Source organism: Hemiscyllium ocellatum, chromosome 23 (assembly GCF_020745735.1).
Source record: "Hemiscyllium ocellatum isolate sHemOce1 chromosome 23, sHemOce1.pat.X.cur, whole genome shotgun sequence".
NCBI classification, from domain to species: domain Eukaryota; kingdom Metazoa; phylum Chordata; class Chondrichthyes; order Orectolobiformes; family Hemiscylliidae; genus Hemiscyllium; species Hemiscyllium ocellatum.
The window spans coordinates 58,185,071-58,212,536 of NC_083423.1; the positions used below are offsets into that span (position 1 = coordinate 58,185,071).

The 27,466-nt window shown below is 40.6% G+C and overlaps 1 protein-coding gene across 3 annotated transcripts in view; it reads left to right on the plus strand.

The window, feature by feature from the left end:
* Positions 1–26,686, plus strand: part of nedd1 (NEDD1 gamma-tubulin ring complex targeting factor) — a 58,183-nt gene extending 31,497 nt beyond the window's left edge. For all 3 annotated transcript variants that reach the window (XM_060843287.1, XM_060843288.1, XM_060843289.1), the window contains exons 12-16: positions 1,273–1,350; positions 12,853–12,994; positions 19,232–19,379; positions 23,171–23,237; positions 25,673–26,686. In XM_060843287.1, the coding sequence (XP_060699270.1) occupies positions 1,273–1,350; positions 12,853–12,994; positions 19,232–19,379; positions 23,171–23,237; positions 25,673–25,777 (540 nt within the window). In that variant the 3' untranslated portion in view covers positions 25,778–26,686. The remainder of the gene's footprint in view (positions 1–1,272; positions 1,351–12,852; positions 12,995–19,231; positions 19,380–23,170; positions 23,238–25,672) is intronic.
* Positions 26,687–27,466: the final 780 nt, after the last annotated feature.

Genomic DNA, 27,466 nt, shown 5'->3' on the forward strand with positions numbered 1-27,466 from the left:
TCCATTAAGTTTAAATGACTAAGCTGTGGTTGAATTGAAATGTTTATAAACTATTTGCAGATTTCATGTTGATGTAGAGAAATTATTGAGGTGGAATTCCAGAACGAAAAGGCATCAATTTAAAATTCGTGAGACCAGTTTGAGTGAAGTAAAATTCACTGTTTCCACTCAAAGGTAAAGGAAATTAGGAACATTTTCTCCAAAAAAAATGTCTGAATCAATTGCAATCTTCAAATCTGATTTGGATCAGTTGTAGGAATATTGATGGACATGGGACAATGATGGATAAATGGGAGTTGAAGTACAGTTCATTCAGAATCTCATTGAATAACAGAGCAGTCTCTTTGCGGGCAGCACAGTGGCTCAGTGGTTAACACTGCTGCCTCACAGCGCCAGGGACCCGAGTTCGATTCCCACCTTGGGCAACTCTGTGTGGAGTTTGCATGTTCTCCCTTTGTCTGTGTGGGTTTCCTCCCACAGTCCAAAGATGTGCAGGTCAGGTGAATCGGTCATGCTAAATTGCCCATAGTATTAGGTGCATTAGTCAGAGTTATTGTTGCTGTGTAACTATGTATAGCTTTTTGAAGGGAGAAATTTATATATGATGAAGAAATGTTGTGTCTCACATATTCATAATGTGCTAGTGATTTTGACAGAATTGGAAAAGCTGATCGTTTCTGCAGGGGGATCGGAGCTGTAAAAGTAGTGGCTTAATCTGATCAGTCACTACACTTTTCCAGGCTCGTTTGCTGAGGAAATCCGTTTTTACTGTGATGCTAGACCTCATTTAGAGAAGCCCTGTTATATTTTTGTTTTCATACTTTTGGTTGCTTTGCCCAAAATACCAGTTCAGATTGTAAGCCTCTGTGATCACCTTTCTGAATCTGCACTTTTACTCATTGAGTGAGAGAACCCTTAGTAATAACAGCACTGAAAATAACTCTCACCTATGTTGGTTTGGTAATGTTCTATAAGGACCTTGCATTTGGAGAATTATTCGACTTTAAACCTACTTGTTACCACTCTGTCATTAAAATATGTAATTGATGCGGCAATAAATTCTGTGAGCTGTTTTCCAATTGTTTCTCATTATATTGATCTAGGCTTTTGTTCTGACTTTTTTTGCATTAACATAATAGTATCAAGAACACTTGTAGATAATACTTTCCCATGTCTCTCCTGGATATTGATTTTGTTAAACATCAATGTACTGTAGTATGTTACTATGAGAAATCCCTATGTAATGACGTACAAATTCCATATTCTTAACAGGAAAATAAAGTCATAGGAATGCAGAAATCCAAAATGATTGAGCATAATGGCCAGTTGGGAACCGCAAGATTGGATCAGGTAGGTGCAGAACAACAGTGGATGCTTACAATTTGGGATTTCCCAGTTGTCTAAATCTTTATGTTTTAAGAACTTTAAAAGTGGAAAATGAAATAAGATCCTGGGGTTTAAGTTAGGGCACTTATGAAAACATAAGTGTGAAAGCATGAAAATTATTCAATATGTATAGAACACTGGTTTGACTTTGAGAATTGCTTTTAGTTCTAGAGACTACTTGGGGCATGATGTGAAGGCACTGAAGAGAATGCAGAAGAGACTCATGAGAATGTCCCACAGAAAAGGAATTTCAATTTTTAAATCAGAAGTTGGGACCAATTTCCTTAGGGAAGAAAAGTTTGAAAGATTTGAATGGGGTATTCCGAATCATGATTCTGGGATAGAGTGAATCACAGATGTACACATTGGAATGATTCTGGAATACTGTGTCCACTTCTGGTTGCCTATAGAAAGGATATTATTAAGCTGGAGAGAGTTCAGGAGAGAGTTACCAAGATGTTGCCAGCTATAGAAGATTTGGGTTATAAAGGCTGGATAGGCTGGGACCTTTTTCACTGGAGTGTAGGAGGTTGGGAGGTGACCTTATAGAAATTTGTAAGACAATGAGGGGTATAGATAGAGCTAATGGTTGTCTTTTCCCGAGGATTGGGGGTTTCAAGACTAGGGGGCACACATTTTCAAGGTGAGAGGAGAAAGTTTTAAAAAAAGACTTGAGAGGCAAATTTATTACACAAGATGGTTTCCATGTGGAATGTACTTACTGAGGAAGTGGTGGATGTGGGTATGATTGCAATGGTTAAATGACATTTAGGGAGATCCAAGATGGCAGTGGTCTGAGTGGTTTGCTATGCTGGGTTCTGTGCCATATCCCCGGCAAGGTGGACCTTTACCCCTCTCGATAATACAAAGTTACTGAACATCTGGAGCTGCTAAAATTGGGGTTTGACAGCTCTCAGATCAGGATGAAGGTGAATAAAGAAAAAGGGGTGTAGGTAGTACATCAGGCTGGGCACACTCCTATTGTATTGGGGGTGCTCAGAGCAATTGCTCAAATTCCCAGGATGGCCCCTTTGGATTTAATGGGGCAGCAGCATTTACTCTGAGTTGGCCAAACTCTGAGAAAAGATTGAAGCAGTGATGGAGCCAATATTTTCCATACTGAAAAAGCATGAGCAGGAGAGTCAAACAGTGGACCGAAGAGTAGAAGTAGTGGAGTAGAGGACTGTGGCATTGGAGACCATGGCGGAAGTCTCGGGAAGAAGGATCCAAACGCTCGAAGACCAGGTTTGGGTCCTTCAGGAACAAGTGGACGACCTGGAACACAAAAGTAGAAGAAAACCTTAGGGCTCGTGGGTCTCCCGGAGTGCGAGGAAGGCGAGGACTTTGTTAGTTTCCTGGAGAAGTGGCTCCTGATGTTCCTGGGCTGGAGCTGGAATTGGGCTGGGTGAATGTGAGGGGTCCACCGGATCGCAATGTGCAGACCTGGGCTGGATCTGCGCCCCTGCCTGGTCCTGGTGCAACTCCAGCACTATATAGAAAAAAGTTAGTGATTGAAACAGCAAGAAGACTGGGAAGAGATTCACAGGCTTTAACATACAAAGACTCATGAATAATGTTTTTTCAAGGCTTTTCATGAGCCATTATTAAGAAGAGAAAGGCATTTGATGAAGTTTAGAGAAACTTAAAGGATCTGAACGTTAAGTACTCCTTGAGGTACCCAGTGGAGTTGCATTTTGCTCACAGAGGGATGGTTTATAATTTTGATTCAGCAGAAAAGACAGGATTTTGTGAACTCTTTGAAATAAAGGGCTCGGTCGGAGGGGTGGGGGAGGGGCACAGCTACAGATAATGGCACAGCTTTTCTTACTTTCTCTGCTCTTTTTTTTGTCTCCTCTTTCCCCTTTTTTTTGTGGTAATCGGTTTTGTAGATTTTGTGCTGCCTTGGTGTAAAACCTGACTTAATTATCATTTCGGTCAGTTGGTTATTGTCTGGATTTCTTTTTGTTGCCGTCCTTTTTTTTGGAGGTGGCTATATCTGTGGTTAAGATGTATATGGAGAGGAGGGGGGGGGGGCAAGGTGGGTGTTCATTGTTAGCTCTCAGAATGTAAATAACATGTTTTCTTTATCGGTGCATTTCCTGGGACTAGGGAGCAGCCTCAGTTGGAAGGAGCCAGGATGGTAGCAAGGTTTGGGAGAATTGCCCCCTTTGGGCAAGAGGAGAGATCTCTAGTGAATTGGGTTTTTTGGGGGGGTGTGTGTTAAAGTTAAATGTAGTGGTGAGTTGTTTTATTTCATTTTCATAGGAGTAGCTTTTAGACTTCATAGATTTCATGTCTTGTTTGCTCGCCGCACCTCAGATAGGCTTCCTCCTCTTGGGAAACCACGGGCTGCCCTGGACAACCATGGCTAGTGATTTATTCAGGTGGTGCACCTGGAATGTAAAAGGGAGCCATTCCCCCATTTAAAAAAAAGAAGGTGCTGTCAAGCCTTAGGAAAGAAAAGGTTGATATCACCCTGCTGCAGGAGACACATTTAATTGATAAGGAACATCTGAAGCTGCAGCAGGAGGGTTATGACCGGATATTCTTCTCCTTTAGCTCTAAAAGTAGAGGAATGGCTATACTGGTAAGAAGGAACCTCCCTTTTCAAGTAACTGAGCAAATTAAGGACGAACATGGACGGTTCATCATTCTTAAAGGTCTAATGCATGGAGAAGAGTATGGCTTTCTGAATGTTTATTGTTCCCCTGACGTACCCTCTTAAATTTCTAATTGATGCAGTAGCTAAATTAATTAATCTTGGGGTGCGCCACAAGATCATAGGAGAGGATTATAACCGCCTAATAGATCCCAGGGTAAACAGGATGCCAAGGGGCTTGGCAAGTACACCCGCACAATCCAAGCAGTTGGTGGACACGAACTGACACGTTACTTATGCGGTCGGTTTGTTTGGACAGAACATTGGCTTGCACGTTTGGAAATATAACTATCACTGACCATGCGCCAGTGTATTTAGATGTTTAAAATCAAGGGTGACGAATAAATGCACAGCACTGGTGCATTGACCCATTCTGTTAAGGGATAGCAAATTTGTTGAGTACATTACAAGAGAGTTCAGGGCCTTCTGGGATATCAACTCTAGTATAGCCATTATTGCGGCAATACTTTGGGAGGCCACTAAGGCATATTTATGAGGCCTGATCATTTCATATTCAACGACTAGAAGGAGGCAGAGGGAGGAGTAGTAATGGATGCGGGAGACCCAGCTGAAGATAGCTGAGGAAGCATGTTATAATAGGCCTTCGTTGGTCAAGCTGCAGCGGGTCACAGCTCTCCAGGTCACTGTCAACTCATTGTACACACAGGTGGCAAAAAAAAGTCTCCTTTGCTAAACAAAGATTGTTTGAATTTGGAGATAAGCCAGGTAGGTATCTGGCTAGAAAGAAAAATGTTTCCCACTCCATTATGTGTGTTAGAAAGAAGGCTGGCGCAGTCACCCATGAGTTAAAGAAGATCAATGTTAGATTTAGGGAATACTTTGCAAAGTTGTACTGTTTGGAAGGCGGCGAAGACAACGCAGTGCGAATGCATCCTCTTTTGAGAATCTGGACCCCCACAGTATAAACGTGGAACAGGTCTCCCTATTAATTGCACCTATGATGATACAAGAGGTGCAGGAAGCAATAAAGCATCTCCAGGGTGGGAAAGCACTGGGGCCAGATGGATTTCTGAGTGAGTTTTATAAGGAATTCGTAATTATGTTGGTGGAGCCACTTTTGGGGATGTATAGCTATTTGTATACACAGGATTGTCTTCTGCCTTTTCTTGGGGAGGCTAATACTTCCCTCATTTAAAGAAAGGGAAAGACCCCGAAGAATGTGCTTCATACAGACCAATTTCACTGTTGAATGTAGACTTTAAAATTCTGTCAAAGGTGCTGTTCCTGAAGTTAGAAAAGGTATTGCCTTATATAATGAAAGAAGATCAGACAGGTTTTATCAAGGGCCGTAGCTCCTCCAACAATATCAGGAGGGTACTGAACATAATGCACATATGCAGGGTTCGGTGGTCTCCCTAGACCCAGAAAAGGTGTTTGACCAGATAGAATGGCCTTACTGGTTTGGGATCCTAGAGTACTTTGGTCTGGGGAAGCCTTTGCTAGGTGGGTGGCGGTATTGTATAATGATCATATAGCGGCCGTCATCACAAACAGCACTAAGTCGGATATCTTTAATATTGGGAGAGGTAGTCGACAGGGATTTCCTCTTTCACTGCTGTTATTTACCTTGGCAATTGAGCCATTTGCCGAGGCTATCAGGAGGGATCCTGAAATAGTGGTGCCAAGGGTGGGAATGGAGGAGCGTGTGATCACCCTATACGTTGACCATGTCCTGTTGTTCTTGGCCAATCTGGAGGAGTCCATTTCTTGATTGATTCAAAAAAATCATTTATTTGTCAGTTTTTTTAGGATAAAGGATCAACTTCACAAAATCGGAAGCCATGCCAGTGGGGGTATTAGTGGAGGTGCCTGATCTGAAGGATGGAATGCAGTTCCTGTTTATATGGTTGTCAAAAGGTGTTTTATATTTGGGAAATTTTATTACCCCGCCTTCCACCAGCTGTATAAAGCTAACTGTGCACAATTACTGGAGAGGATAAAATAGGATTTTCAGTGGTGGGAGGGATTACCGTTATCGTGGTTAAGCCAAATAGTCCTGATTAAAATGAATGTTCTTCCCCGCCTGTTGTACCCCATGAGAATGCCCCTGTTGGTGCTACCCAGACAAGTGTTGGCTAGAGTCTTTTTATTTGGTGTCATTGGCGCCCCCTAATTAAATTTACTAAATTGCAGCACCCGCAGGTTTGAAGGTGGGAGCTTGAAGAGATATCTAATAAGCACCCTGTTAGCATATGTGGGTGACTGGGTATGGGAGGATTCAGAGTCAATTTGGCTTGATGTTGAAACCTCGCAGTCAAGATGTTCCCTAGTTGATCTATTATTCATGGATCAGATGAAATCCATGATGGAACAGTGTAAGAGCCCAATCATTTTAAGTACAGTGAAAGTTTGGAGGATAATGAGGCAGGATGAGGACAATTGGCTTAAGACCTCGCCATTTACCCCGTTGGTGGGAGCCCAAGGATTTAAACCTGGAGCAATGGACTCCAGCTTTACGCTATGGGAGAATAAGGGGATATCTTGTTTGGGAGATTTATTCGAAGGGGAGTTCTTGATGTCATTTAGCCAACTAAGTCAGAAATATGGATTGTCTAATAGGGACCATTTCTGCTACTTTCAGATAAGGGATTATATACAGAGGAAGAGCAAGCTCCTGACTCAGCCTTACAAGTCAGACAGGGAGAAAAGAGTGCTCTTTCAGTTAGTACTTTGTATCATTTACAGAAAAGACGTGCCTTAAGAGATATGGAGAGACTCTGTAGGACTTGGAATTGGAAACTAGGAGAGGATATTTCACTGGAAACATGGGAACATATATGGGAATATGTAAAGAAAATCTCAATAACAACGTGCAGGCTATGCAACTGAAGATTTTACACAGGGCTCATATGGCGCCAGAGAGGCTAGGAGCGTCTCCAGGGTGTCCCAAATGAAAACTTAGTATAGGCACTCTCACACATGGCTTTTGGTCATGATGCAAAATCCTGAGATACTGGAGTCTCATAGTAAGGGAGCAGAAGGAAATCCTGGGAATCCTTCTTCTGTGGAAACCAAATTTGCCCCCTCAGCAGGAACACTGGAAGAGACTGTGTAATGTTCTTACACACTGTGCAAGGAATGAATTGGACGTTGGAAAACCCCCCAGAACTTATGGGGTGGCGCAGGCTGGTGATGGAGCCACCCAAGACTACCTTATAAATATGGCGCACCACAAACCGGAGTAGTTTTATAAGACGCGGTGGTCCTTTTGACATTATATTGACACGCTCTTATCGGCGATATTAATTAGGGCCGTGATATAGCCATGGGAAGGGATTTGGACGCCCATGGGTCCTGGGAGGAAAACATACGTTACAGTGACTGATGCTCCCAGGGGTGGGAGTTTCAGTGGAGGTGTGGTGAGTGAAATAGAATAAAATGCTGTGATATAATTTAATTTTAAGTTAATTTGAATTCAACTTAATTTAATTCTTATTTAATTCAATTGTAGTTTAGTTTAAGTAGATAACATTTGTTCTGGTAGAATAGTAGGTAGTTTAATAGTATTATGATATGACCTCTATCTTTTTCTATTTTTGTATTTTTTTATGTATAATTGCTTTGTAAGAGATTTGAAAACGTTTTTAATAAAAATATTTACAAACAAAAAATGTTGGATATGTACATAAATAGGAAAGGTTAGGAGGGTTATGGGCCAGAAGCAGGCAGGTGGTAAGAGTTTAGTTTGGGATTATGTTTGACGTGGTCTGGTTGGACTGAAGAGTCTGTTTCCGTGCTGTATGATTCTCTGACCCAAAGAGGGAACAGGTTGAAATTAATTGGCAAAAGAAGTAATAACATGAGGGAAAAGCTTTTATGCTGACTGCCTCTGGGTAAAGGCAGGCTCGATCGAGATGATCAAGAGTAATAGGATTGTCTTCTCAAAAAGAAGTGTGTGCAGGACTATGGAGAAAAGGCAGCAAATTGACACAAGATTAAAGTGGTGCTGGAAATGCACAGCAGGAGCAGGAAAATCGATGTTTCAGGCAGGAGCCCTTGACTCTGATCTCCAACATCTGCAGTCCTCACTTTCACCTAGGGAATTGATGCAAGACGACTTGTCCTACAGAGAACTGGACCAAATGCAGTGAGACAAATGGCCATCTTCTGTGGTGTAATAATTCTGAAATTCTGTGTAGCCAATTCTTAGGGCCAATCTGATGGTTAGACTTGTGTTCATAGTATTTTGGTGTATGACTGAGGATGACAGATGACTTAAAACTATCAAGAAGCTCAACAACTTCAATCTTGGCAGTCTGCATATGTGTATACATTCTCGCAGAACAAAATCAGGAATGTAGCAGAGAAGAGCACAGCTTCCAAGTCTGTTTGCGCTCATCAAAAAGGGGCTTTGCAGGTTCGCAAGGTGGACCACAAGAAGGTGGTTCCATCCCTTCAGGATTTTCTACATGGTATGCTTGCCAGTGCCGAGGATGCCCGGAGTTCTGCTTCAAGGATGCTTGCAAGCCTGACTTGAAGGCTACATGCATCAATTTTCATACCTGGTAGTCACGAGCTGATGCAGAGGAAAATAGTGGCATTCCTAGGCTGGTGTGCAGCACTACAATAACCAATAGATACAGCAGCTTGACAACTGGCACCAATGCAAACAAAAAGTCGCAGAGGGCTTGATGTGTGACATTTATGGATTCACCTCTTCAGCCATCAGCAAAGGTATGCCATTTGAAGACACCTCATCTGAAGTGGATTTATTTGCTGTAAGATGAAATGATGCTAGAACAATTAGATAATTTACTTGTCATCATTTCTGTTTCCCAGCTTATTCCTTATTAGCTAGAATGTAGGAACAATGTGTTTCAAAGACTTTCAACAGTAGAAATATGTTGTTATTCCAGGTCATTAAATAGGATTTTTGTTCCCAATTTATAAACCTGCTTTATTTAGTTTCACTTTAGCATTTTAAAAAAGGAAAACATCAGAATTGGGTCCTTTAAACTTGAAGGAAGTATGTAGAATTCACTTTTAATTGGAACATTGTTAAATAAGTAGGACATCTTTTTTAAGGTGTTTTAAGCTCAATACCAGCATTATTCAGTAGTAGCGCTCATATTAAAGGTCTTGTCTTTTAATATTCATTTCTAGTTCCATGTTGACATGGCTATGTTGAAGGAATTGTGTACTACTGAAGGTGGCATTTTAGATTGGACATTCGTGGTTCTTAGTGTGCTGCAACTGAATTTATACAAAGAAGTTGCAAGTATATTTTACAGAGTAGTTACTTGGCCTTGACTTTGGTATAGGCAAGGCCAGGCCAGACAAACATGACTGGTTCTTTCCCAACCTGGCAATTGTGAACTTGTTGGGGTTCTTCCCCAACAACTTGAAAGCTTTCTGTTAGACAATAGACAATAGGTGCAGGAGTGGGCCATTCTGCTCTTCAAGCCTGCACCACCATTCAATATGATCATGGCTGATCATCCTTAATCAGTATCCTGTTCCTGCCTTATCTCCATAACCCTTGACTCCACTATCCTTGAGAGCTCTATCCAACTCTTTCTTAAATGAATCCAGAAACTGGGCCTCCACTGCCCTCTCGGGTAGAGCATTCCACACAGCCACCTCTCTCTGAGTGAAGAAGTTTCTCTTCATCTCTGTCCTAAATGGTCTACCCCATATTTTTAAGCTGTGTCCTCTGGTTCGACACTCACCCATCAGCGGAAACATGTTTCCTGCCTCCAGAGTGTCCAATCCTTTAATAATTTTATATGTCTCAGTCAGATCCCCTTTCAGTCTCACCAAAGCCTTGTATAATTGTCATTAGACCTTGTTACTCACATAATCCTGTTCCTTTGTAAGAAGGGTTGCTGTGATATTTGCTTTCCTAATTGTAGGCTGTACCTGCATGTTAACTTTTGAAAATTGCACAAGAATCAAAGAAATTGTCATGGCTTAGAAGAAAAGTTCTACCTATTGTGTCAGCACTAGCTCTCTAAATGAGCATTGACTTCAGTGCATTCTCCTGCCTTTTCCCCATAGCAGTCAATTTTGTTCCTATTTAAATAATTATGTAATGTCCTCTTGAATGTCTTGTTTGAACATACATCACCTACACTTCTAGGCAGTGTTTTACAAGCACTAACTGTTCACTCTTTTTCAAAAAAGTTTTTCCTCACATCAAATCTGTTTCTTTTTGATCTTTGCCCTCCCATTCTACAATCTTTTACCAGCAGTGTCAGTTTCTGCTCATTTGTCCAGCCTCCTCATGATGTTGAAAACTTCTATCAAGTCTTCTCTAGCCTTTTCTCAAATGAAAATAGCCGCAACTTCACTAATCTAACTTCATTGCTAAAGATTCCCATCCCTTAAATCATTGATTTTTCTGCACTCTTTCTGATCTCTTTGCATTGTACCAGTGCCTTGGACTGTATACCTCTATTAATAGTACTGTACACTTTAACTGCACACTCTATCTGTCCTGCAATCTTAAGCAACCTAGGAAAATGTAAAAGGCTCAAGACTTGACACCTGATTGTACTCCACTACAAACCTTCCTGCCAGCCAAAAAACAACCTTTGCTTTTTTATTTCCTATCCTTTATTCAAATTTAAATTCATTTGGCAACTGTCCCTCTTTAGTCCACAAGCTGAAACTTATTCACACAAGTTTGTTTTGTGGCATAATATCAAATTCGTTTTGGAAATCCATGTACAGAGCCTCAACAGTATTGCTCTCATCAACTATCTTTATTATTCAAGGAGCTTCAGAAATTAATTAAGCATATTTTTCCTTTAAGCTTCATGCTGGTTGTTCCTAACTGACCCACATTTTTTCATGTGACTTAATTTTATCCTGGATAATTGTTTCAACAAGTATGCCCAGGACTAAAGCTAAACTGATTGGTCTGTAATTGTTGGGCATTTCCCCTCAACCGTTTTTTGAACAAAACGGTTGCTATTCTCCAGTCATTTGGTACCACACGTGAGTCTAAGGAAGATTTGTTGAAAACTTGTTGCAAGTTCCTTACAATTCTCTCCATATCCTTGGATGCACCTCATAGGAAAGGGGTAGGCCATTCTGCCCCTTGAGCCTGTTCCCCATTCAGTGAAATCATAGCTGATCTGTGACCTAACTTCATATACCTGCCTTTGGCCTATTTTCTGTTATGAAGAAATGTCACTGGACCTGACCAATTAACTCAAATTTCTCTCCAGAGGTGCTGCCAGACCTGCTAAGTTTTCCAGCAATTTCTGTTTTTGTTTATGATTTCCAATGTCCACAAAAGTTTTTATTTGGCCTGTATCCCTCAGAGTCGCAGAGTCATATGGTAGAGGAACAAATCCTCGTGTTCAACACGTGCATGCTGAACACGTTGCCTGCGTTTGGCACATTTCCCTGAAAACCTTTCTTATTCACGTCTTTTAAATGTTGCAACCGTATATCTACCATTTCCTCCGGCAGCTAATTTCACATATAAATCACCCTCTGTGTAGGAAAAGTTGCCTTTCGGGTCCCTTTTAACTATTTCCCCTCTCACCTTAAAATTATGCTCTCTGGTTTTGAGCTCCCTTACTGTAGGGAAAAAGATCTTTGCTATTCACCTTATCTAATGACTTCATAAGCCTTTATAGGGTTTCCCCTCAAGCTCCTACACTCAGTGAAAAAAAGTCCCAGACTATCCAGCTTCTCCTTTCACTCAAACGCTCCATTGCAGGTAACATCCTTGAAAATCTTTTACTGCACCATTTCCAGTTTAATAGTATCCTTCCTGTAGCAGGGCAGCCAGAGCTGTGGACTCATAGATGTACAGCTTAAAACATAACCTTTGGCCCACCTGTACATACTGAACATTATCCCAAACTAAACTAATCCTCGCCATTTACTGGCCGATATCCTTCCAAATCTTTCCTTTCATGTACTTTTCTAAGTGTTTTTTAAACTTTATAACTGTGCCCATATTCACCACTTCCTCAGGAAGTTCATTCTACGTGTGAACCACCCTCTTTGTAAAATCTTTGGCCTTCATGTCTTTTTTCTTAAATCTCTGTCCTCTCACCTTAAAACATATGCCCTAGTTTTGAAATCCCGCACCCAAGGAAAAAGAATCTATCATAATCCCTATCTAAAAATCTCATGATTTTCTAAACCTGTATCAGTGCTGTACACAGTACTCTAAAAGAGGCCTCATCAACATCCTGCACAACCACAACATGATGTCCCAATTCCTATATTCAATGGTCTGACCAATGAAGACGAGCTTCTTTTCCACTGTCTCCCTGAGAGACAACTTTCAAAGAAATATGTACCTGAACCCCTATGTTTCTCTGTTCAACAATACACCCCAGCCCTCTACCATTAACTGTATAAGACCTGCCTTTGTTCATCTTAACACCTTGCATTTATTCAAATTAAGCTCTTACCTATCTCTCCTTGGCCTTCTGCCTAATTGACCAAGATCCCTGAGTAACCTTGGATAACTCCCTTCACTGTTCGCTATGCCATCAATTTTGTTGTCATCCGCAAGCTTACTAATCACGCTTTCAAAGTTCACATCCAAATTGTTTCTATAAATAACAAACAGTAGGGCATCCATCACCAATCCCTGCAGAACACTGTTGATCATATGCCTCCAGTGTGAAAAACAACCCAGTTTGAATGTATATTCAAGATATTACTGGAATGGGAAATAGAACTGTGAATGATAGTGTAAAATAATATAATGTAATGCCTTTTGTTTTTAGTTTGATGTCCCACATGAGTCCTCAATGGCATTAAATGTTTTTCTTTTAAAATATTAATTTGTTAATTGTTTTGCTATGTTTGCAAAGTTGCACACATCACTTGCTGAGTGTGAGACCTTGGGGACACCGCTAACATCTTCCATGGTGAAAACACCTGATGTATGTGAAAGAAAAGGAAGAGAATTTCAGTTTCCTCAGGAATCCCCGGTGCTGGAGACCTCTACATCTGGTGAGCAGTGACTGGTCTATATTTGTAACTGTTCGGGAAGTTATGACCAGATGGGTAGAATGGCCTAAATTTATCAAGCACATAAACTTGAGTCATAGAGATGTATAGCATGGAAACAAACCCTTCAGTCCAACTTGTTCATGCTGACCAGATATCCTAACCTAATCAAGTCCCATTTGCCAGGCCTTGCCACACATCCCTCAAATTTCTTCCTATTTATATACCCATCCAGATGCCTTTTAAATTTTGTCAGTGTACCAGCCTCCACCATTTCCTCTGGCAGCTCATTCCATACTTGCGCCACGCTCTGTGTGAAAAGGTTGCTCCTTAGATCCCTTTTAAATTTTTCCCCCCTCACCTTAAACCAATGCCCTCTACTTCTGGAATCTCCCACCCCAGGTCTATTTATCCTATCCATGCCCTTCATGATTTTATAAACCTCTATAAGCTCACACTTTAGTCTCTGACGCTCCAGGGAAAACAGCCCCAGCCTATCTAGACTCTCCTTGTAAATCAAATCCTGCAACCCTGGCAACGTCTGTGTAAATCTTTTCTCAACCCTTTCAAGTTTCACAACATCCTTCCAAAAGGAAGTAGACCAGAATTGCACGCAATATTCTAAAAGTGGCCGAACCAATGTCCTATTTGCTGCGGCATGACCTCCCAACTCCTGTACTCAATGCTCTGACTAATAAAGGAAAGCATACCAAATGCCCTCACGATCCTACCGACCTATGACTCTACTTTGAAGGAGGGCAATAAAACTTCATGCAAAGGTTTCTTGGTTCAGCAACACTTCCAGGACTTACCATTAAGTATATAAGTCCTGCCCTGATTTCCTTTTCCAAAAAGCAGCACCTCACATTTATCTAAACTGAACTTCTGTCACTCCCCAGCCCATTGGCCCATCTGATCAAGATCTCATTGTACTCTGAGATGACCTTCTTCGCTGTCCACCACACCTCAAAGTTTGGTGTCATCTGCAAACATTTTAACTTTACCTCCTATGTTCACATCCAAATCATTTATGTAAATGATGAAAAGCATTGGACCCAGCACCGATTCTCGTGTTACACCACTAGTCGCATGCCTCCAGACTGAAAAACAACCCTCCACCACCACTTTTTGTCTTCTCTCTTTGAGCTAGTTATGTATCCAAATGGCTAGTTCTCCCTGTATTCCATGAGATCCAACCTTGCTAAGCAGTCTATCATGAGAAACTTTGTTGAATGCTTTACTGAAGTCCACATAGATCACATCCACCACTCTGCCCTCGTTAATCCTCATTATTTCTTCGAAAAACTCAATCAAGTTCGTGAGATACAATTTCCACAGACAAATCCATGCTGACTATCCTGAATCAATCCTTGCCTTTCCAAATACATGTAAATCCTATCCTTCAGGATTCCCTTCAACAACTTGCCCAACACGGATGTCAGGCTTACTGGCTTATAGTCCCCTGGGTTTTCCTTGCCACCCTTCTTAAATAATGGCACCATGTTAGCCAGCCTCCAGTGTTCCTGCACCTCATCTGTGATTATTGATGATACAAATATCTCAGCAAGGGGCCCAGCAATCACTTCCCTAACTTCCCACAGAGTTCAAGGGTACACCTGATCTGGTCCTGTGGATTTATCCACTTTTATGCGTTTCAGGACATCCAGCACCACCATCTCTGTAATATGGGCGTTTTTCAAGATGCCACCATCTGTTTCCCCACATTCTATATCTTCCATGTCCTTCTCCACAGTAAAAACTGATGCAAAGTATTTAGTTAGTATCTCTGCCATTTCCTGCAGCTCCACACATCTTGCTGATCTTTGAGGGGCTCTTGTTCCATCTCTTGTTCCCTTTTGTCCTTAATGTATTTATAAAATTCCTTTGGATTCTCCTTAACCCTATTTTCCAAAGCTATCTCATGTCCCCTTTTTGCCCTCCTGATTTCCCTCTTAAGTTATAGAGGCTATGGAGACTAAACAGAGCTGAATTGCATTATTCCCTAAATGGTACAATATTAGTTCACCTAGAATCTAGAGCGATATTGGAGTGCAGGATTGGCTTCCTTTTCTTTCATTCTCCGCCACCACTCTGCCTCACTGACTCCGCTTGATGAGTAAGTTGTCACCATTTCCAACGATCAGTAGTGAAGTCATCTCTGTGACTAATGCCACGTACTTCAGGAAAATCTTCAGACACTTTGTAGCATTTTCTTTGTCCTCCCCTGGAATATTAACCATATTGTTGAGAAAAGTGGAACTGGCAGGGGAGAGGCTTTTCAGCCTCTCAAGCATGGTGTTCCACTATCAACGTTGACTACAGGAATTTTACATGAAGCCTTGTGGAGCTGACTTCAAGAAGGTCACTGGCTGGATATATGTTTGTTCACTGAGCTGCAAAGTTTGTTTTCAGACATTCTGTCACCATACTAGGTAACATCATCAATGAGCTACTGGAGTGGTGATGTTACCTTGTATGGTGACGAAATGAACCTTCCAGCTCAACAAGCAAACCTACATCCAGAACCTCAATCTGAGCTACAAATCTTCTCAAAACTTGCTAAGGGCACTTGCGTTTCCTCAACTGTCTTCCTGTTGAGTATGGAGGATGCAGCAGAGGCATTACTGAGGAACTTGTCATGTTTTATATGTCGCTGATACAGAGTGCGAGTGTAACTGCAGTTTGCAAATGTGATGCTAACACTTACTCTTTGTGTACTAAGGCCTCGGGGCAGAGACTTTGTTGTCCATCTTGTGCTGTAGTTTATAGAAGACATTTCTGTCCCAACTGATCTGCCTTTTGAAAGAGTGGCTACCAAATTGTGGGTTGTGCTCAACATACTCCAGAGTCTGTCCTTCAACATATTTTGAAACAAAAGACGAATAGCCTTTGGAAAGTTGTTTCTAATTCACATGCGCAATTCAGTCCACTCCAGGAACTATAGAAAGATTTTCAATCCGTTCATGTTATTATTTCATTAATTAATCCAACATTTGGTTTAATAATTCCATAGAATCGTGGGCCTTGAATTTTAAAACTCAGCATATTCAAATAGTAACATTCACTTAATTAGCAAGATTCCAAATTTTTGCCTGAAACTGTATCTGAATGTGAAAGGAATCATGCCATTGTGATTCTCAAAAATATTGATCAAGCTTAAGACAAATTTGAGACTTGGGGTAGCACCAAAATTCAATTTTGAAATTTTAAGTAACCGTTTTGATTCCTGTGATCAAAGTGTACAATGTTCCTTAGATTCTTGATAAGAATTGTTTTTTCTCTGAAGGTACACATATTCCATTTTTATTTTTGCCTTGCAGCTCCCAGTAGCTTTTATTTTGGGCAATTCCTCTTTAAGGAAGCTGTCCAGTCCTGTCCTGCTTTGTAGGCTTCCCTCGCAACATTGTTTCCTAACAACCCCATTCCTTCTGATCCACTTGGCTTCCATTCAAAACTGTCATTCCCTCCTTCAAAATTGTACAACCTTTCTGCCTATTCTGCCTCAAATTCAACACTTCTTTAATTTCAAGTTCTTGAATGTATTACAGCATGTCTGAATATGTACCAGTTTCTCCTGTACCTCAGCTAGAGTATCCCTAAGAAATCATTAATTCGATATTGGCAGAGTGTTGTACATTATCCCTTTGCAGCGTTTGACATGGTTAATCATAGTATCTTCTCTAAAACCTGTTCTCTATGCCTAGTTGATCATAGGCTCTGCGTTGTCAATCTAGAGCTGCCCCCACACCCTAACCCAAAAATAAATTCTCAGCCTTTTCCTGTTCCTTGCTATCCCTTAAGATCATCATTTGGAAACACAGGGATATATATATGTTAAAGGCATGCAGCTCTGCTCTTAGATTGCAGAGTATTATTAGAGGAAATAGAGGAATTCCAACAGAGGAAATGTCACTGTCATGTGATGGGAAGGGTAAAGAAATTGCAATCAGAACGTAGAGTCAGGTCCAGGGTACTGTTGTAGATATAAAAGCAGATCCCTAAGCCAACTTCCAAAACAGAGGAAGGTTTGTGCTCAGGAAAACTAACTTAATGGCCTTTTTTCTCTACGTAGAAAAGTCAGAAAGTATTTCAGTTTTGCATTTAAAACAAAAAGGTAGGGTGGTGCATATCTTTCACTTTTTTTTTGTTTTCAGGGAATAATATATCTTTTTAGAAAAGAAGGGAATCTAGGGATTTGCTATCTCTCATTTTAGAACTGGCATAAAATATTCAAATATTTAAATTCCAGCAAGACACTAGTTTTCTAAATCCAAAGTACTTAATTTGCTGTTCAAGCAAGAGTGCTTCATAAGGTGAAAAGTAGCTTCTCGTAGGACTGTTCCGGAAAGTGGAACACTGAACAGAGGGTTTTCGGTAAAATCAAGGTGTTCAGTGAACGTTTCATATCTGCTCTGTTTTGCTTGTTTTTGTGTCCTATTTCAAAGAAAGGTGCTGGAATATGTAACATCAGAGCCAGAAATCTGCAGTCTCTTCAGTCATATCTGCTTGAGTTCATCCTTAACAGCAGTGGTTTCTCTGGTGACTTCTGGAAGAATCCTATTATTGTTGTGGTTCTGTTCGCCGAGCTGGGAGTTTTTTTTACCAGCTCGGCGAACAGAACCACAATAACGAGCACCCAAGCTACAAATCTTCTCACAAACTTTGAGAATCCTATTATGTAATTAGACTTTGCAGTGTCAAGGAAAACAGAACTAAAAGTATTGAAATAGAATGATATAGCACAGAAAGAGGCTATTCAATCCCAATGCCTGAGCTGACTCTTAATGAGCTATTTAGTACCATTTCCCTATGCTTATCCCCAAACCCACACTCTTTCACTTCAATTCCCCAATGAATTTACTCTTTTTCCCAGGTACCAGTTAAAGAAACATCTGCCTATGCAGTTTTCATGAAATGCTGCACCCATATTGAGCACGTTGCACCAGCCTGAGTCTAAGCAACACTTTGCAAATATATAGAATAACTCCTTTGTGCACTCAGTCTCTAATAAAATTAAGATACAGTTTTTTGTTTTAAACAGCTGTGTCAGCCTGTTCGACCATCTTCAAATGTATTGTTTTAGGTGTTGTCTTTTCCTGCACCACTATTTAAAATTGTCATTTGGTTTATATTGCCTCTCTTCTTTCTGATTATTAAAATATAGCAGAATTTGTTTTAACCAGCACTCTTGATAAATAGCCAATAATTATATACCTCAAATACCACAAAGATAACTATTGATCTGTCCAATTGTAGTTTTAAATTTATTTACCTCCGTGTAAATGTACTTGTTCAGTTGAAGAGTCACGCAAAATATCAACAGTTGATTCAATTTTGAGTCAATTTCTCCTCAAACACTGCGATTTACCGCAACGTCTGAGTAATCAGTTGAGGGTATGAGTGAGAAGGCATCTTGCCGGTATATTTTATTTAAGGCAGCGTTGCATTATAATTTAAGAGATTTAAGATGTAAATAGAGTGTGACAGTGATGTGTATGCCCCCAGCATTACTTAGTTTGTGTTTTTACATTGAATAATTGGACCTCTTGACTGTCAGGGATATTTGATCAACTGGCACACTCCCATTGGTGCCAGTTAATAAAAAATTTGCTCTGTATCATTTTAACCTTTCATCTGTCTGTCATTTCACCAGCCATTTTCCTCTGGATGTTTGTTACTTTCCTTAGCACTGTTTACTACATTTGAGTCTTTATAATCTGTAAATTTAAAATTATGCTTTATTTACCCAAGTCTAGATCATTAATATGTATCAAAAAGAGCAAATTGATTTGATACTAATCCATCGAGGATATGACTGCTCTCAAACCTCATGTATGAAAAACAAACATTTATCCTCCGTTTCTATTATATGACTCTTATTCAGTTTTCTATCCACGCTGCAAATGTCCCTTTGGTTCCTTCGGCTTTAACATTTGCTAACAAGTCTATGAATTTCTGTCAGATACCTTTTGCAAGCCCATTCACACAGAAAATGAACCAGCCTCATCGCCTCTCTCCTTTAAGTCATCTAAGAAGCTTAATTAAACAAGGGGTTATCAAAAGGTTAACCTGAGATACATATGGCTAACAGGGAACAAAGCATTACAGCATTTTTGTAAAGTGTTGAGAATTTGGACACATTGTATTCCACGTACCAATGTTGCAGCACATCACTACAAAGAGTAAGTTCTGTCACATATAACACTGTTGTAAACTGTTGTATTTGTGCCTGTTCCACAGGTGAAAAGATGATGTCAACTCCAGGAATTCCGAAGCCGTCTGACAAGATTGTGGATGCTTTTGGAAATGATGGCATTGGACAGCAATTTACATCCATTCAAATTCAGCTAATTAGGACCATGATCCAAGAAACTTTGGAGGATTACAAGTAAGGAATGTTGAGACTATAGAAACTTGAACAAGATAATTTATAAAAAAGGCTTGTGTTTTTATGTTGCCTGAAAGGAACTGGAAATAAATATGAATTTCTTTATTGTTACAAATTACACAACCCCAGTTATAGTCCCAACAGGTTTATTTGGAAGCACTAGCTTTTGGAGTGCTGCTCCTCCTTCAGGTGGTTGTGTGGCAAGACCATAAGACACAGAATTTATAACAAAATATTACAGTGTCATGCAGGTAAAATGATATATTTAACAACCTCGATTGTTGTTAAGTCTTTCACCTTTTAGAATGGGTTATGGATTTCTGTTCATTAATATGTAAATTATAGAACTTTTTTTTAAGTCACGTTCTGAAGATAAGTTAAGGTTTAATTAAAAAAAAGTGACATCCTAATTCAGATAATGTCTTAAAGCTGTGAGGTCAGAGTCTCTATGCATCCCAATCTTGACTCAGAGTGATTCTATTTCCAAAGTGAAATTTACACAATATTATATGGATTGACTATCAGCATTGACTGTCTACAGGTTGTGTATTCTTTGAGCAAAATAGAACGTAAATATATATCTGTAAATATAATTCTGCAAATACACATTCACCCTATAGACTTCTGTGTGTGCGGGGCGGGGGGAAGAGTGAGGGAGAGAATGGGGGGGGGGGGTATAAGCCCCTGAGAGGGTGCGTGCGTGGGGAGTGTATTTGTAAGTGTTTGTGTAAGTGTGCTTGTGTGTGTAAGAAAGTATATAGTGTAGTGGGGTCACCTGTAGTGTGACATGAACCCAGGGTCCCAGTTGAAGCCATTCTCATGGGTACCTACCTTGGCTATCAGCCTCTGCTTGGCCACTTTGCATTGTTGCCTGTCCCAAAGTCTCCCTCGGCTGGGAGGAAGCCCTTCAGCAGTCAAGGACATTCAGCCTTGGATCTTCGAGTAAACATCCTCCAAGGTGGACTTCGGGACCAACAACAAAGCAAAGTGGCTGAGCAGAGGCTGATAGCCAAGGTCAGTACCCATGAGGATGGCCTCAACCAGGACTTTGGGTTCATGTCACACTACTAATGACCCAACTACACTATTCTCTCTCACACTCTCCCCTGCACGCGCGCACACACATTTACGTCTATAGGGTGAATGAGTATTTGCAGAATTATATTTACAGATGCATCCTATTTTGCTCAAAGAATACACAACCAGTAGTCAGTCAATGCTGACAGTCAATCCATATAAAATTGTGTAAACTTCACTTTGGAAATAGAACCAGTCCGAGTCAAGATTGGGATACAGACAGACTCTGACCTCACAGCTTTAATGCATCATCTGAGCTGAGATGTCATTTTTCTAAAAAATAAAACCTTAACTTATCTTCAGAATGTGACTTAAAAGAAGTTCTATATTTACATATTAATGAACTGAAACCTGCAACCCATTCTAAAAGATGAAGGACTTAACAACAATCAAGGTTTGTTAAATATATCATTCTACTTGCGTGACACTGTAATGTTTTGCTATAAATTCTATGTCTCATGGTCCTGCTACAAAACCATCTGAAGAAGGAGTGGTGCTCCCAAAGCTAGTGCTTCCAAATGAACCTGTTGGATGAAACCTAATGTTGTGTGATTTTTACTTTTCAAATTTTGTGAGAAGATTTGTAGCTCGGGTGCTCGTTGTTGTGGTTCTGTTCGCCGAGCTGGGAACTTATGTTGCAGACGTTTCGTCCCCTGTCTAGGTGACATCAACACTTGGGACTTAGGACCCTCCTGTGAAGCGCTTCTGTTTGTTTCCTCCGGCATTTATAGAGGTTTGTCTCTGCTGCTTCCGGTTGTCAGTTCCAGCTGTCCGCTGCAGTGGCTGGTATATTGGGTCAGGTCGATGTATCTGTTGTTAGAATCTGTGGATGAGTGCCATGCCTCTAGGAATTCCCTGGCTGTTCTCTGTTTGGCTTGTTCTGTAATAGTAGTGCTGTGCCAGTCGAACTCCTGTTGCTTGTCAGCTGTGTATGTGGCTACTAAGGATAGCTGGTCATGTCGTTTCGTGGCTGGTTGGTGTTCATGGATACAGATCATTAGCTGTCTTCCTGTTTGTCCTATGTTGTGTTTTGTGCAGTCCTTGCATGGGATTTTATACTTTACGTTGGTTTTGCTCATGCTGGGTATCGGGTCCTTTGTCCTGGTGTGTTGTTGTCCGAGAGTGGCTGTTGGTTTGTGTGCTGTTCTGAGTCCTAGTGGTCATAGTAGTCTGGCTGTCAGTTCAGAAATGTTCTTGGTGTATGGTAACGTGGCTGGTCCTTTGGGTTGTGGCATGTCCTCATTCTGTTGTCGTTCCCTGAGGTATCTTTTGATGAAATTGCGGGGTATCTGTTTTTGGCGAATACATTGTAGAGGTGTTCTTTTTTTTGCAGTTCAGGTGTGCTGCAGTGTGTTGTGGCCCTGGCCAGAGAAACAATAGCCAACCTGCTGGACATACAGAACAGACAACAAGACGGGGAACCTATCAACAAAGACTGCCTACTCGACTTACTGGACCTGTGCCTCACAACACACTTCACATTCAACAACCAAATATATGAACAAATCAATGGCACACCCATGGGCTCACCCATCTCTGGACTCATAGCAGAAGCTGTAATGCAAAGATTAGAACAAACAGTCTTACTGCAAATTCAGCCCAAACTCTGGGTCATATATGTGGATGACACCTTTGTAATCATTAAAAACACAGAAATAGAAAACACACACCGGATTATCAACGCCACACTTGCAGGAATCAGATTCACTAGAGAGGAAGAAAAGGACAACCAACTCCCATTCCTAGATGTGATGGTACAGAGAACACCGAACGGAGAATTCACCACAAAGGTATACAGGAAAGCCACACACACACACAGACCAAGTCCTGAACTATGAAAGCAACCACCCCAACACACACACAAGAAGTTGCATCAAGACACTGTTCAAAAGGGCCACAACACACTGCAGTACACCTGAACTGCAAAAAGAGGAAGAAGAACACCTCTACAATGTATTCGCCAAAAACAGATACCGCCGCAATTTCATCAACAGATGCCTAAGGGAAAGACAACAGAATGAGGACATGCCACAACCCAAAGGACTAGCCACATTACCATACATCAAGAACATTTCTGAACTGACAGCCAGACTACTGCGACCACTAGGACTCAACAGCACACAAGTCAACAGCCACTCTCAGACAACAACTTACCAGGACAAAGGACCCGATACCCAGCATGTGCAAAACCAATGTAGTGTACATAATCACATGCAAGGACTGCACAAAACACTACATAGGACAAACAGGAAGACAGCTGACGATCTGTATCCATGAACGCCAACTAGCCATGAAACGACACGACCAGCTATCCTTAGTAGCCCCACACACACACGACAAGCAACAGGAGTTCGACTGGGACGACACTACTATTATAGGACAAGCCAAACAGAGAATAGCCCGGGAATTCCTAGAGGCATGGCACTCATCCACAGATTCTATCAACAAATACATCGACCTGGATCCAATATACCGGCCACTGCAGCGGACAGCTGGAACTGACAACCGGAAGCAGCAGATACAAACCACTATAAATGCCGGAGGAAACAAACAGAAGCACTTCACAGGAGGGTCCCAAGCACTGAGGATGTCACCTAGACAGGGGACGAAACGTCTGCAACACAAATTCCCAGCTCGGCAAACAGAACCACAACATTTTTACTTTTATCAAGTTATTGTACTGAAATTCTAAAGTTTTTGTTTATTTAATCCAGAGATGCATGGCATCGAGACATTGTAAACCTACAGGTGGAGATGATCAAGCAATTCCACATTCAACAGGTATTCAACACTAATTGAACTGATATTCTTGATTTGTAGTGTAATAGCATGTTGACCAGGTTAGTTTATTAAAATAACCCAAAATTCACTTGGACGTTACTGTGCTAGTGACTGAATTTCCCAGTGGTAGTTACTGAGAATTTGTATAGGGCTGTCAGTGGTCCAGCATAAATTACATTTCTAGAACTGCTTGAAACATGCAGGTGATCTCTGGAGTACCTGTGTTGAACAATGAAGAACACACTCTGAATCTGAAATGATCCAGATTATCCCAGTTTAACTTTTTAAAAAATGGTGAATTGTGAACCCATGCAAATATCCTAGTCTGATTTAAACAGCTTGTTGTTCAAATATTAGACATGTGCGCGGCCTGAAAAAGTTGAATCTTGCAGAAATTCCTAATACGCAGTGGTACAGGATGAAATATTTAACCCATTTTCCATGGTATTGCATTTTTTTTAAAGCTTAGCAATACTATATCAAGAAAATCAACCCAATTCTCACCATCTCACCCAGTACCACCCTGCCCCCATCCTTCCTATATCCAACCGGGATACACTTTTGAACACGCCTAGTCCAAAGCACCAGATTCCATAAACTGAGGTGGTTTCTTTTCCTCTTCCTCTTCCTCTTCCTCTTCCTCTTGTTCTTTTTGTTTTCCTGCCAGTATGCTTAATTAAACCTGTTACATCTCTAACTTCTTTCTGTTCTGATCAGAGACCTTTGACTTGAGATGTTAACTTTGTTTCTTTCTGTACAGATACTGCCTAATCTGAATGTTTACAGGATTTCCTCCTTTACTTCAGAATTGTTGAACTCAGTTGATGAATATTGGATTGTTTTATTTTATTCACTGTAATGTTGTAGATAAAATTATTTGAGTGACTGAGATTGTACTGCAGGAGTGGAATTTTTACTTTGAATTTCAACAAAGGGTTGTCACTTTGTTTTATTTTGCCTCTCTTCCCCTGTTGACAGTTAGTTCTTTTTATAGAATCCCAGCAGTGTGGAAACAGGCCCTTTGGCCTACCAAGTCCACCCTGACTCTCTAAAGAGTAATCTGGACTGTGGGAGGAATTGGAGCACCCGGAGGAAACCCACGCACATACAGAATGTGCAGACTCTGCACAGACGGTCACCTGAGGCAGGAATCGAACCCAGATCCCTGGCACTGTGAGGCAGCAGTGCTAACCACTGAACCACCGTGTCACTCCAAGCACAGTGTTCTCTCCATCAAAGCTCCAAACCCAATTTTCAAATACTGAGCAACTTTGCAGCAGTTTACTTTATCTAAAGAAGACTTAAAATGCAGTTACATAGCCAGAAAATGAAAGACAGTATCTACAAGATGGCCAAACAAACAAAACAAACCATCTTCTTTGCTAAGCTAACATTCTGAATAACCTGCCTCTCAAATAGTTTTCTTCTAATTTGAGGCAAACTACTGTGTGGTTATCCTCAATGCTTTTGGGATTGGAAAATCCAAATAAGCAGGTTCCAGACTGTGATCTCTAACTGTGACCCTCCCATTGTGTGTAAGCCTGCTACATGACTGTTGGATTGGGTGTGACTTTGATTAGATTAGATTAGACTTACAGTGTGGAAACAGGCCCTTCGGCCCAACAAGTCCACACCGACCCGCTGAAGCGAAACCCACCCATACCCTTACATTTACCCCTTACCTAACACTACGGGCAATTTAGCATGGCCAATTCACCTGACCCGCACATCTTTGGACTGTGGGAGGAAACCGGAGCACCCGGAGGAAACCCACGCAGACACGGGGAGAACGTGCAAACTCCACACAGTCAGTCGCCTGAGTCGGGAATTGAACCCAGGTCTCTGTTGCTGTGAGGCAGCAATGCTAACCACTGTGCCACCGTGCCGCCCATATCCCACCTATGGTTAGTTTCACTTGGTAAGGCACTGGCTAGTGTGGATTGTGTATTGCAAGAGGTTAATGTTTGAGAGGTGTGAAGAAATAGGAAACTTTGGACTTGTGATGGAGTGGGGTATTTTCTAAGTTCGGGATTGAGTAAGGAAAGCCTTGGTCTACAACTGTCTATGTCATGTCAGAGCTGGGAGTCCAATGTTGTCATGGAATGACAAACATTGAATCATTTATCTTTTCCATGCACTACCTTCATTCATTTTACTGAGTGTGAGGTTGAGCCACCTCCAAAGAAACTTTAGGAAGAATGAAAGGATGAGGAATTCTGGTAGGCAGGCATGACAAAATATTAGAACGTACAGGAAATAAGAAGCCTACAACTGAAATGAAGAATGAAATGAATGAACAACAAATACTTCAGTTTTAGAGGGAATCTAAGTTGTTTAAATTGAACTTTATAGCTTTGTCTATTATTCTTATTTTGCAAAGGTATTCTTGTGTAGACTTGTCAATTGACTCTAGAAATATTGCGTTCTCCTTTCAGAATGAAATCCACGGTTTACTTGAACGATATTCTATTAATGAAGCTTTAGTGGCAGAAAACGAGAGATTGCGAGAAGAGAATAAAAGACTGCGAGCTACATTTTAATAACATGTTTCTGAGCCTGCACGGCAGCAAGCAACAATACTTTCTGCAACATGGAAGGCTCAGATGGTGGACATTATTTTGTAAAAATAAACAGTTCCTCAGATTAGTCGGCCTTTGTTAATATTATTTCTTAAAATGGTTAGAATTAAAGCATTGGAGGTCTGTAGTTAGCTGAATTTTCAGAGGAATACCTGCTGAAGTCTGATAGATTTCTAGTTAATTTTACTTCTATACACTGGAAATGTATTTTAAAAAAGACACTATTGAAATTCAGTATGGATTAGAATAAAGATTGGAATAGTCATGTATTCTACTGTACTGGAATTTCTCAAATTAACCAATGAAAATATTATTCAAAAATTACAGTCCTCCAAATGGTTTGTTTGAAGTGGTGATTTTTTTAAAACGCTAGATCCTACTATTTGTCATTGTCATGTTTTTGTCATCGAACATCAGTGGCCACATCTGTTCAGATCCTTAATTTGGGTTGCTTTTCAGAGGTATCGTTTGAGTTTTTGAAAAACTTTGAAAACAAGGTAACAGTATATTTTATATCTATTTCTGGTCCAAGCAGTGTTTTCAGGACTCTGGAGAAGTGAAACTAAATGTACAGATACTATATCATTATTGAAAGAATGGCGTTTAAGTGCCTTTTTGTAGATCTGGTGGATTTTTAGAATACTTTGCTCAGTCAGCAGTAAGCCAATAATTTAGTCCTTATTGTCCTTGATCTGCATTCAGCAGTTGTCCAGAATTAACTCATTGTTTATATTGAACCTTACAGTTTTATAAAATAATTCCTTTTTAATTTTGTTTTCAATTAAGAATTAAATTGGAGTATATTTTTGATGCAAAATATACTATATTAAACATGTTAAACAATAAATATACAAATAAGCATCGTGTGTATTTTTAAGGAGTCAAGCATTTAAATATTTGCTACTTCATCAAAGAAAAATACCTTGCTGCAATGCAGCCTTTTTAACATGATTAATCATTAAAATATTTTGACAAAAGAAACTTGGTTTTAATGGTCATGTGTAGTTTTGAATGTTGCATTGAGTAATTTGCCTTCTGTCCTCTCCGTGCTTGTCTGCACTATGTAAGGCAGGAATGTGGTGGATAAATGCCTATTGCCTGGATAGCTGAAACTCCAAAAAAATTCAAGAACTCAGTGCCATTCAGGTCAAATTTGCTTGATTGGCATTCCCTCCCCAATAGCATTGAGGGTCAATCCACAGCAGATGGACTGCAGCAGTTCACCACAATGTTCTCAAGGGCAGCTAGGGATTAGGAGTAAATGTTGGCCAGCTAGCAATGCGCGCATGCCACAAATGGCATTCACCATTGATATGCAGTGTACATAATTGAAGCAGTCTGTACCATCTGTAAGATGTACTGCAGCATTTTCAAAGCTCTAAAACTCTGCTGCCCAGAAGGACAAGAACAGAAAATGCATGCAAACTGCAGCGCCTGCAAGCTCCTTTTCAAGCCACATTCCATCGCAAGTTGGAGCTACGTCTCCATTCCTTCATAATTATTAGATGAAAGTCATAGAACTCCCTTTACAAACAGCCCTGAAAGAATGTGTGTACCCCACAAGGACTTCACTGGTTGAAGAAAGCTCACCACTACCTTTCAACGTATTTAGGAGTGAACAGAAAGTACTTTCCTAGATAGCAGAGCCCA